This window comes from Oryctolagus cuniculus, chromosome 15, assembly GCF_051225735.1.
Source record: "Oryctolagus cuniculus isolate XC-2025 breed Fujian yellow rabbit chromosome 15, ASM5122573v1, whole genome shotgun sequence".
NCBI lineage: Eukaryota > Metazoa > Chordata > Mammalia > Lagomorpha > Leporidae > Oryctolagus > Oryctolagus cuniculus.
Window position 1 is genome coordinate 80806550 of NC_142881.1, and position 11513 is coordinate 80818062.

An 11513-nucleotide genomic window follows, 5' to 3' on the forward strand; every position below is an offset into this window, starting at 1 on the left:
AGATCCCAGGGTATTGTTGCTGTAGCAACCGAGCTCACCCTGAGTGAGGCAGAGGATGATGGCCGGGCACTGGCACCAAACCAGCAGTACAGGTGGCAGTGGGTGATGCAACAGGAAGACGTGTGGGGAGGGGTCAGCACCAACATGCCTCCTGCTGTTGGCAACGATTAAGAATCTCATCATTGAGAGTGTTTGGGTTAGCCCAGCCCAGATTCCTATTTGGGTTCTCTTTTATTTGACAGGACCACAAGGGGATGGAGCTGTTTCATAGGACAGGAATTGTACCCTCCACTGAAGTCATCCCCTGGAGGATGGACATCAGGGGTGGGAACTGAGAAGCAGGAAGCTGCCCCTCCATCTGAGCACACTGCTGCCCATGTCAGCTTCTCCCTCACGCTGCAGCCCTGCCCTCTGCCCCAGCAGCCTCCTGAGCCTCCCCTGCTGACTCCCCAAGAGGTCCTTCCATGACAGCCCCAGGACACAGAGGCTGACCCATGACCCACAGCTCATTCCCTCTAGGAGGCCTCCACTTGTGGGAGGAGCCTTGCCCTTCCTCACCCAGCTCGCTGCTGTGGATGACAGGTCTTCAAACAGTTCATGGAAAATGTACGTATGATTAACAAACTATGCATGGATTTCAAAAAGCTTTGCACCCAAATAGACAGCTTTTAATTACATTCTCCCATGAACCCTTGCATTTCAAATCCTTGAATTTTATTCCAAGGGAACTACATTGAATTGGCCTTCATGGCCATTTAAATGTAGTGCCATTGATATAATAAAATATTGGCAGAAAAAAAAAGGAACTGAATCTCCCTTGTGAGACCAGCATCATGGCACAGCAGGTTATGCCACTGCTTGCAACCCTGGTACTCCATATTGGAGTCTGGTCTCAGTCCCACCTGATATGCTTCTGATCCAGCTCCCTACTAATGTGCTTGGGAAGGCAGTGGAAGATGGTCCAAGTGCTTGTGTCCCCGCCACTCATGTGAGAAACCCGAGTGGAATTCCTAGTTCCTGGCTTCTGTCTGTCCCAGTCTTGGCTGTTTCGACAATTTGGGGAGTGAATCAGCAGAAAGAAGATATTCTCTCTCTCTCTCTCTCTCTCTCTCTCATACTCTGTGACTCTGCCTTGCAAATAAATAAAACTTTTTTAAAACAAAATCTCATTCATCACTGGGGCCACCTTCTCTTCCAGGTTCGCCCATAGACAGAGTCCGTAAACCACAGGGAGGCCTCCAGCCACAACAGGGTTGCTGCTGACAACTCCATGGCTTTCTAAGTACTGCCATGGCTCCCGCCTGCAGCCTGGGCAGTACTGGTTCTGAACAAACCACACTGCTAACAGTCAGCAGGCCAGAACCAACCTGACCTCCAGGTTGTGGGCCTGGCCTGGGAGTTGGAGACAAGAGCTAGAGGGCAGCCCTGGCCAGAGGGGTTGAGAAAGCAGCTTCCCAACAGCTCCTGCGGACAGTGAGGGGAGCATGGGACCAGGGCCCCAGGCTTGCAGGGAAGATGTCCTGGCAGAGACCCTTCCAGTGAAAGCATGGGCGTCTCCCAAAATGGTGGGATCCACGGACCTGACCCGACTCCTGAGTGGGTCAGTCTGGGACTGGGAATGTTATGGGCTGGGTCTGGGCCTAAATTAATTTTCCAGACTCTTGCCTTTAACTTAGAGAAGAATTCTAAATACAGGCCCAAACACAGCCTGCAGTGTGGTAAACTTTAGTTACAAAGTGAGAAAAATACACAGGCCCATTAGGGCTTTATTAATGGAGAATGGGCTAAGGGAAGGGAATCATCATACCCTGCTCTGCTTGTCCTGAGTCTATGAGGAGAGAGCGCTTCCGTCCTTCCTCACTTTTTATGAGCTTTCGAAAAAATGGAAGTGTTTACATGGTACCACCCCGATGTCCTGGATAAGAGGCGGTACTTCCTGGGGAGGGGCCCCCTGATTGACAGGTGAACAGGGCAATACAGCCTTGGTCTTGGCCTTGACTCAACACCCTTCTGATAGACAGCTGTGTGTACAAGGGCAGAGAAGGGAGCTGGCGAAAGAAAGACACAGCATGGGCCCTGGCATCTCTCCCCTCAAGCAAATGCTTAGGAAAGCCTGCAGGCTGAGCTGCTGCCAGGGTAGGAGCTGATGACAAACAGCTGGCTAGGGCAGGAGCTCAGGTCACAGGGCCACTGTCTCCAAAGGGACACTCAGAACAGCCTCTCCCACAGGCACACCCTGGGCAAACACACAGGGCCAACCTCGCATCCCCTGCTGGCAGTGCTGGGTGTGGAGCCCCAGACACCTGGGCTCCAGGCCCAAGCAATGACCCTCAGTGCATTACCTGGCCCTGGGCCTGATTCTTGGTCGGCAGATCAGAGATAAAATGCCACCCCCAGGGACCCGAGGAGGAGTAAATAGGATAGCCCAGACAGGGTCCATGCTACACGCGGTGCCCTTCCCTCTGTCCCCTCCCACCACGACAGCAGAGACCACACCCCTTTCTCTTCCCTCCTGAAGGTACCATGGAGCCAGATTTGCAGGTAGCATCTGGGCCCATGCACCTTGTCAACCTCACCCCTCCTACATCACAACCTGGAAAAGAGCAGTCTCCTTTTTCCCTCTCTCTGGCCACCTCTGCATGTACAAAGCACTTAGCACCAGGAGAAATTGTGGTTTTTCTCCTGTTCTGTCGAGGTGACCCACTTTGGGCCATTAAAAAGATACTTACTTTTAAAATATATTTGACAGCACAGAAGACGTATTTGAGAAATCAGAAAGCCGAGAACAGTATGAGACATTTAGAATATACAGTGTGGTGATATATTTCTGAAATGTGCAATAATACCTTATAAATTTATATCACATACATGGCATCACATACTTGGCACTGAGAGATTTGTATTATCTTCCCTCTGTGCATTCCAAGTTTCTAGATGATTTCCCTACTGGAACTTCTCCTTTACTATGGGGCCCTGGCCACTTCAGGAAAAAATGAAAAAAATCAGGACTGCAGAGTTCAACCCTTGAGTTGTCCCACCAAACAGCTCCACAGGAACCCAGAGGGAGCCTGACACAAAGGGGCAGGTGCTCTGGATTGCACCACTGGTTCCATGGCACCCTTGCCAGAGCCCTGCCCTCTTCGCTTGGGCCCTGGGGAAAACACAGGCCCCACTTGTGGTGACTTTTGATAAAGCCAGGACTGAGGACCCTGACCCCCTGCCACAGCAGAGCCACTTGGGGTTGGCTGGCAGGCTTCTGTGACATCACAGTCACTGAGGATGCACACTCTGGGCTGTGAGGTGACAAGTGACCAATAGTGCGTCTACTGCCCAACTGACCAGGTGTTGGTAGCATAGGCAGGAGGCACATTTGGCAGAATCCAATGGATTCACGATGGAGGTGAGTGGGATTTGCTCTTGGGGAAGGTCCTGCCCAGGTGGGTGACACTGGTCTCCCACGCTGGGTCCCATGGGTGATGTGGCTGTGCCTGTGTGTGAACACCACAGGAGCAGAGCCCTTGGCCCTGGGACTCAGAGCAATTCTCAAGGAAGGGCTGGAGCAGCGAGCTGGAGGGGTCTGGTCTGTGTACTGAGGTCACGTGCTGTGGGTGGGTGCTGTGGGTGGGAAGGGCCCTAGCACGCAGGCTCACCTTGCGCTCCCTAAGCACCACTGTCAGAGGTGATCTCTGCGGCCATGTAGCCACAGCTCTCAGCCGTGCACGCGGGCCCATGGCTCACTTGAAACGCAGGAGCGGCTCCAGAGCGCCCTGTAAGAAGTGGCGGCTAATTCGCAGACTCAGTGTTTCCCTGCACCTGCCAATCTCCTGTCTCTCAGGACACAAATGAGTCCCGTGCCCTCTCTTGAGGTTGACTGGAGGGACTCAAAGTCCTGCCGGACTCCCAGATGCCCTGAGCAGTGCTGCTGAGCTGGCCTCTGCCTTTACTCCCAGCTACCCCTAAAAGAGAACTCAGTGCCTGGGTGTTTAGGTGGCACAGGAAGCCAGAGTGGGCTTTCAGGAGACCTCAGCTGAAATCTGGAATGAGGAGCACCTGATACTCTGGGAAGAGGCTTTCTCAGAAACCCTTCAAGCACATTGGAGGGCACTTTGCTGAAGTTGGAGGGAAGTCCTGGCCCACTCTGTGTGGCAATAGCAAAATACCTGAAGCTGCGTTGCTTAGAAAATGAAAGTTCACTTTAGCTTGTGGCTTGACCAGCCCGAGAGTGTGGCACGGGCACCAGCTTCTGGTGAGGGCCTCATGGCAGACGGCATTACCCAGCAGGAGCCCAAGTGAGATGGGGCTGGAGGAGGACAAGACCTGTCCCTGATAGCAACCCCAGGGCAGGCATAGTGGGGAAGATACCACTGGGACACCTTCATCCCATACTGTACCACCCGGGATCCATCCCCAGCCTCGGCTCCTGAGTCTGACTCGAGAGCAAAACATCACCCCGAGTGGAGAAAAATGCAATCTGGAGACCACTAACCCTAGGGAATCTGGAGAATGAACTCAGGCAGAGAAAGGAAACCCATAGGCATCTTCCATACAATTAAGAATATTTGACTGCTGAAGCTGGGTGATCCCCACTCATCATTCATTGTGTTATTTTACAGCACTTTGTGAATCTCCAAAAGAATGTACAATGATATTTAAAAGAGGAGAAGCTGAGTGGGGAGGGGAATAACAGAATCAGTTAAAACCCAAGTCTTGCTGGACAGCATCTCTGCACATGACACAGCTGTGTACTCGTTCCCACCCGCAGAGGAGGCCAGCAGGTGTATTGGTGACCAGGGCCCTGGACACTGTGGTCCCCATGCCAGGGCAAGGGAAGTGGGCAGAGAGGCAGAACAACAGGCCCTTGAGGGAAAAGAACCGACTGTGGCCCCAAGGTGGCAGCCTAGGGGCAGTGTGGGGCCCAGGACCAAGGAGGTGCTGGGGGAGGGCTGAGTCGCTTTCCCTGCAGGGAGCAACCTGGTGATCAGCACCCTGGGGAGCTGCGGGCCTGTGGCTGCTCCTGCCCGACATGTGCTGTCCCTGTCCTTATGGTCAGCAGCAGCCCGGTGTTACCAGCATGCGGCTCAGGAGCTGGTGCCCAGGAGTTCTCAGCACTCTGTGCCTGAAGCCCTGGTCAGTGTCAGGACAGGGCCCTGGTTCCCGCTCTGGACAGTCTGGGCCATGCCAGCTTGAGGTCCTATGCAGGTGGTGCTCAGCGGGCGGCTCCCCTGCCCTCCATCCCAGGAGGACCCCCTGTGTCCACCTCCTAAAACTCCTGGGAAGAGGGGCTGGAACAGAGCAGGAGGGGTCAGCAGGGGTTGGGAGTGCTGGGGTCAGGCCTGTGGTAGGACAGCAGGCTGCAACCCTGGGAGTCTCCGTTCAGGTCATTCAGGGGCAGCCCCGAGTGTGGGAACCTCAGGAAGAAGGACTGGCCATGATGGGGCACCCTGTTCCACCTTGTGTTCAAATAAAGAGGACTTCACAGTTGGGCTGTAATAAAATGGCAGAGGAAGAAATGAGGGGCAGGAGGTGCAGGTTGCCTGGGACTTGGGACCGTCACGGCAGGTGGCAGAGGGCCCTGGCACCCCTGGTTCTGGGGCAGTTCTGCCAGAGCCCTGCCCTCTTCACCTGGGCCCTGGGGAGAACACAGGCCCCACTTCTGGTGACCTTTAATTAAGCCAGGGCTGAGAACCCTGACCCCTGCCACAGCAGAGCCACTTGGGATTGGCTGGCAGGATTCTGTGACATCACAGTCACTGAGAATTGTGCACTCTTGGTTGTCAGCAACCAGTGGCCAGTCGTGCATCTACTGCCCAACTGACCAGATGTTGGTAGCGTAGGCAGGAAGCACATTTCATAGAATCTAATGGATACTCGAAGGAGGTGAGTGAGACTTGCTCTCTGCGTGACCTGTGACGCAGGGAAGGTCATGCCAGGTGGGTGGCACTGGTCTCCCACGCCAGGTTCCATGAGTGTTGTGGCTGAGCTCTCAGCGGCCCCTGTGTGCAGAGTGTGTATATAGTCGTCTCATTCCTCCCACTCTGCTGGGCATCAGTGTCAAATGGGCCTTGGTGTGAGTCTGTGTCTGGACACGGGTTCAAGACTAGGTGTTGGATCAGCTGGTGTCAGGTGGGGCAGTGAGTCCACCTCTGAGAGCCCTAGAGATTCGGGGGCTGGGAGCGGGCCAGGGAGACTTGGGCTCCCTGGAGGACACGTGGATGCCAGGCTGGGGGAGGAGCATCCTTTCCCAGGGCAGGGGAGGCAAGGTGGGGGCTGTCCTTCCCCAACCATCCCTAGTCCCTGTGCTCTGAACAAGTCATCCTCCTGGGACCCGACCACCAGGTGCCCGCCCACCTGGCTGTGTGGCTGTCCCCACTCTGACCACGGGGACAGACCTCGGGGCAGCAGTTCCCGTGGGCTCCCCTGTACTGGATCACAAGTGCGTGTGTGTCTTACAGATTGGATATGGACGCCCTGAGGTCCGGCAGGGCCCAGGAGCGAGCAGGGATCATCTTGAAATATGAGCAGGTACGGGCCAGGGTGCTGGGGGAGGAGGTAGGACCCTGCCTCAAGTACTGTGCTTATGAGAGCCAGACCCCACCTCCTTGGGGACACAGCGGGAGGGTGGCTCAGCTTCCCCCAGTGACTGAGACCCGGGATTCTCACCTGGGTCCCCTCTCCCCTGCAGGGTCCCCGTAAAGGGCCCCAGTTTCACCTGGGAGAAGAGGACGACGAGAGTGGAGCCCTCGTCCCAGACAAACTTGGCTTCCTGTGGTGAGTCCTCTGCACCCCGATCCACCCAGGGGAGGGACCAGGGTCAGAAACCCCGCCATTAGGTAGCACACCTATCCCCAGGCCCCCTCCTTGATCCAAGCTGTTGTCACAGTGCAGGCACAGGTCAGTATACGGGCAGAGCCGAGTGACCCTGTGACTCAAGAATGCAGGATGGGAAAGGGCTGGCTGTAGGGTAGACACTGGCACTCTTACTCTGAGGCCTCTGTTCATGCTAAGTAGAGGTGGTGGCTTGAGGGACATAGCCTGGCCATCGTCACCCCATAGCTGTGTCCACAGGGTTGGGGCACCAGCCTAGCAGGTAGGCAGTTGTCCAACAGGGGCCTGAGCCTCAGGGCTAGGCTAAAGGCTTATTAAGACCTAGTCTGAGAGATGGCCAGCAGTGTGGCCTCTGCAGCTCTCAGCCTGCCTGCAGGCTCCCACAGTACAGACCACAGGGAAGGTGCAGCTGAGGGCCCGGCCCGGGGTCTGTGCTGGGAGGAGTGGGGCCTGTGGGCAGGAGTCAGATTGGAGGCTGTTCCAACAGATGTCAGGGAGAGCAGCCCCATGTCTGGAGGGTAGGCTCCGGTGATCTAGAGGGATGAGCCATCTCGGGCCGTCTTTGGCATGACTCAGCAGCCCACCTTAGCACGGGATAGGGGGTTCTGGCTCCATGTTGTGCCCAGAACCTGGAGAAAAAGCAGGAGCCAAGGGTAGAGAGATGGCCACGGTCTGGGCTAACAGAGGAGGGTGAGGTGGGGAGCAGACACCTCAGGCAGCCAGTGCATAGTGGGGAGGCTGGGTGGGGGATAACCTTGGGGGTGTGGTGGTCCCAGGTGCCTCGAGCCCCAGCCCCTGCTGGGTGTCTGCCTGCAGCATGGCTGCCCCCTCCCTGCCCTTCTCTGTGCTCTGGGCTGTGCCTCAGCAGGGTGAGGACACAGGTCTTCTCCCAGCCTTGCTGGGGAAGTGGACCATGCTTGGTTCAGTGCCCATTCTCATGGTGTTGTCTCTCTTGCTTTTCAGTAAGCAGAAGCCGCCCAGGCATGGATGCCTGGCAGTGCAATGGGTAAGCTGACCTTGGCCATGGACTCTTCATCTAGGAGGCAGAACTAGCAGGCCTGTGGGTATAGGCAGTGGTTAGAGGAGTGCCATATGGTCCTCCAGGGACAGCAGTCCCCAGGGGATCTGTTGAGGCCCACATACCCCAGTGCAGGCCTGCAGCTCTGGGTCCCTGCCTGTGGGCCACTGTGACCCACTTTCCTGGATGAGATGGGACTAGCTTGAGGATGCTTGTCCTTTTATTTATACTCAAGACCCTGAGGCTCCCCTAGTTGGAAGGTCTGGGTGCTGTGGTCTGCCCCTTTGCTGGCTCCTCCCAGCTGAGTTGTCCACAGGCTCCTGAGCTGCACCCGTGGCCTCCCTCAGAGGACACTGCTGAGCTCACGCCATCCTGTCTCCATTCCCAGCGTAAACATCAAGAGGGCCGCCGACTGCAAAAATGGAACAAGATGCTGCGAAATTTCACCAAGTACCGCAGCAGTGAGAAGGTGCCTGGACCTGAGGGCCCCTGGGGACCACTGGGGGTGGAGTTGGGATGGACAGTGCCCATCGCTGTGCCTCTCAGACACAACTGTCCTGCCCTGAAAGGACACAGGTCATCTCAGCCCCATGCCCGTGCACCCAGGACACTGTCGCAGTAGAAGATCCAGTCTCCCCTGGGGCCACTCCCAGATGCAGGGCAGGCACAGTTCCTGGTGCCCTGTGGGGGCAGTGAGTGCACCACAGAGCCTGCACTGAGCCCTCGGCCCTCCTCTCACTGTTGGGTCAGGAGGCCCAGGTCCAGGCAGATCTGGGGACACAGCACAGAGCCCAGGGCTCCCCTTCCTGCTGCCTCACCCTACGCTCCCCCCCAACAGAGGGCCTGGGGCGGGTCTCACCAGAGCCTCCTCTCTCCTGTAGTTCCACCGGAGAATTGAGAAAGGCATCCCCGCCCAGGTGCGCGGCAAGGTGTGGGCCATGATGCTCTCCGTGGATACCCTGAAGGCCCAGAACCCTGGCAAATTTGAGGTATGGCTCTGTGTGCAATCTGAGGCAGGCCGACCCGCTTGGGCCTGCTCAGGAGCGCAAGGCTCCCGTGTGGTGGACAAGTAATGCCAAGGAGGAGTGGTCATTTGGTTGGGGCCCCCACCCGGCCCTCCCCTCTGCCTCATCCAGGTCTCCCCAGAGGCCTCCTCCATGTCTCCCCACACACAAATGGGCCTGGACACAAGGATCCGGTCAGGGCCACAGCCTTCATCCCTGTGGTCCTGCCTTGCCTCTAGGCCCAGGACTGCCCAGTGCCATTGTGCTGGGTCCTGAATGGATAGAGAATGCCTGGAATGAGGTGGAAATCCTGTGTGCTAGGGCCCTCAGCTGGCTCTGTCCCTAACGGCCCTCCCCACACCTGACCCTGCTTGTGCGTTTCTTATGCTCGCCGGGCCCTGCCCTCACCTGGGCCTTCTCATGCCTGGCCTGGCCTCAGCTCACCCAGCCCCCACCTGGCCTGCTGGTTCCATCGGTCAGAGTCAGCTCTCAACTGCTTCTGGGAATGAGGGCTGATCCATCAGAGGGCTGGCCCTGGGTTGACTGTCACCTCCCTGGCTGACATCAGGGAGCAAGGAGCAACTGAGCCGCCAGCCCCGCCCTCCCCCAAGTCTTCAAGTGGGGGCTGTCCCTGGGGCCAGCTCCAAGTCCAAGAAGGGTGTCCACTCTCTTGATGGAGCTGGGGCTCTCCTGCAGGGGGCAGCCCTGAAGGCTGGTCAGGGTGAGGCTGACTCCTGTCCTGTGGGGCCTGAGAGCCCAGTGAGGAGGTTCAGAGGCCTGATTCAGTCTCTCCTGCTCTGGGAAGGCAGAGGTAGCACAGAAGGACATTGGCAGAGCCCCTGGCCTCAGGCTGACTGTAGCGGGTCCGCAGTGGCCCCTCTGCTGGGCACTGGGGGTGGCGTGGACACTAAGGCGAGTGGGGAACCCATGACCCTCCCTGGATCAGGGAAATGAGCTTCCCTCAAGGGGAACTCTCCCTGCCAACCAGAAGAGCTGATGTGGCTTTGGGGTGCTTGTGTGGCAGTGGGGGTTGGCTCGTCCTGAGGCCGGCCCCTCCCCCTCGGCCCTGCCCTGCAGGAGATGAAGGAACGGGCCAGGTTGTGCTCAGATCAAGTCCAACAGATCGATGAAGAGGTAGCACGCACGTTCAGAAGTCACATCATGTTTCGAGAGCGATACGGAGCTAAGTGAGGCCTCTGGGCTGGAGGGGCCCTGGGCGAGGGAGGTGCAAGGGTCCTGGGACACATGGGGTCCTAGGAGAGACATGGGCTCAAGCCTAAAGCATAATTGCTCTAGGACAGAAAAAAAATGGATCCATGGCCTTCTATTTATACTGAACAGTTTGCTTTCCCAAAGACACTTTGGTGGGAATGAAATGAAAAGGAACACAAGGGGAGACAGTATTTACAAAATACAAAAAATGAAGTTATACATAATAAGAAAGCAAATGAGGGTTCCCTGCCCTGACATGGGCCAAGGCTCAGGAGGGCCCCTTCATGACTGCACACACAACTCTCCTACTCAACGCGTGAAAACACGCTTAGCACCTAAACCACAATGGGGCACCAGCGCACAGCTGTGAGAATGGGGGAACTAAGACCACTGAACGCCGGGTACCGGGGAGAACGTGAGGCGAGCGCCACTCTGGTTCGTTGCAGGAACAGAGCACAGTGGCCCAGACCCCCAGCATCACCCAGGGCAATTTCTCACAATGAGAGACACACACCTTCCACACGAACCCCCAGCACACACGCACATTTACACAACCACCAGAACAGCTGAGTGCATAAAACCCTCATGCAAGATTCAGGGTTGTGTTTGCAGTCACTGGACGCGGCAGTAGCCTGCACGATGCTCAGTGGGGACACGGATAAGGAACCCGTGTCACAGCTGAATCCGAGAACGGGATTCAGTGAGAGGCAGGACGAGACTCGGCCCTGGGCTCACCTGGATGCATCTCAGGTGCATCCTGCTAAGAGAGGACGCATCCCTCAAAGGCTACACGTGCTGTGATCCACTCACAGGACATCTGCAAGAGGCCAAACCCTGGGACACACAACAGGGCAGTGGTGGCCACGGGCTGGGGGAGGTGGGGAGTTTGGCCACTGAGGCTCATGGGGAACACATAGGCCACAGGAGCTGCTCCCTACCAGGCTGAACGTGCATGGGAGGCTGACTCTCCATGGCTTAGACCCACGGGACTGCACCTCCCACAGTGGGACGCTCACCTGTGCAATGAACACCCACCTGGGGAAACGAAACTGCACATGACTGCACCCCGAGAGGTGTGCGTGTCCCTGCAGGCAGTGCTCACCCACATGGTGGACCACACGCAGGTGCCCTGATGACGTCACTGCTCATGAGCAGAGTGTCACGGGCGCTGCGTGTGGCTGTCAGGCTCTGTTAGGCAGAGCCACACTGAGAGCCTCGGCAGCACAGGACGCACAGCCTCTGTCCTCTCTCTTCCAGACAACGCTCCTTATTTGAGGTGCTCCTCGCATACTCGATGTACAACCCCGTGAGTATTCTGTGATAACATTCCAAGGTCATATCCAGAGCTGTCCATGCAGGGTGCCCCTGGTCACAGAAATCCTAGCCTGGGTTGAGGGGGCCTCTAATCCACAAGGCAGAGACTGAGGGGTAGAGTTCAAGCTCATGGCCTCCTT

The 11513-nt window shown here is 56.9% G+C and overlaps 1 protein-coding gene across 1 annotated transcript; it reads left to right on the plus strand.

Moving 5' to 3' along the window:
• Positions 1 to 3394: 3394 nt before the first annotated feature.
• LOC127486124 (USP6 N-terminal-like protein) lies at positions 3395 to 10038 on the plus strand. The gene is made up of 8 exons (XM_089313634.1): positions 3395 to 3400; positions 4216 to 4289; positions 6453 to 6522; positions 6683 to 6768; positions 7789 to 7831; positions 8232 to 8312; positions 8725 to 8832; positions 9925 to 10038. The coding sequence occupies exons 1-8, from the start codon at positions 3395 to 3397 to the stop codon at positions 10036 to 10038; spliced, it is 582 nt and encodes a 193-aa protein (XP_089169760.1).
• Positions 10039 to 11513: the final 1475 nt, after the last annotated feature.

What these genes read in the sequence shown, in the direction of transcription:
- LOC127486124 (XM_089313634.1), top strand. An exon ending in GATGCCTGGCAGTGCAATGG is followed by an intron (nt 7,832 to 8,231) that starts GTAAGCTGACCT and finishes CTCCATTCCCAG; the next exon opens with CGTAAACATCAAGAGGGCCG. An exon ending in AGAACCCTGGCAAATTTGAG is followed by an intron (nt 8,833 to 9,924) that starts GTATGGCTCTGT and finishes CCTGCCCTGCAG; the next exon opens with GAGATGAAGGAACGGGCCAG.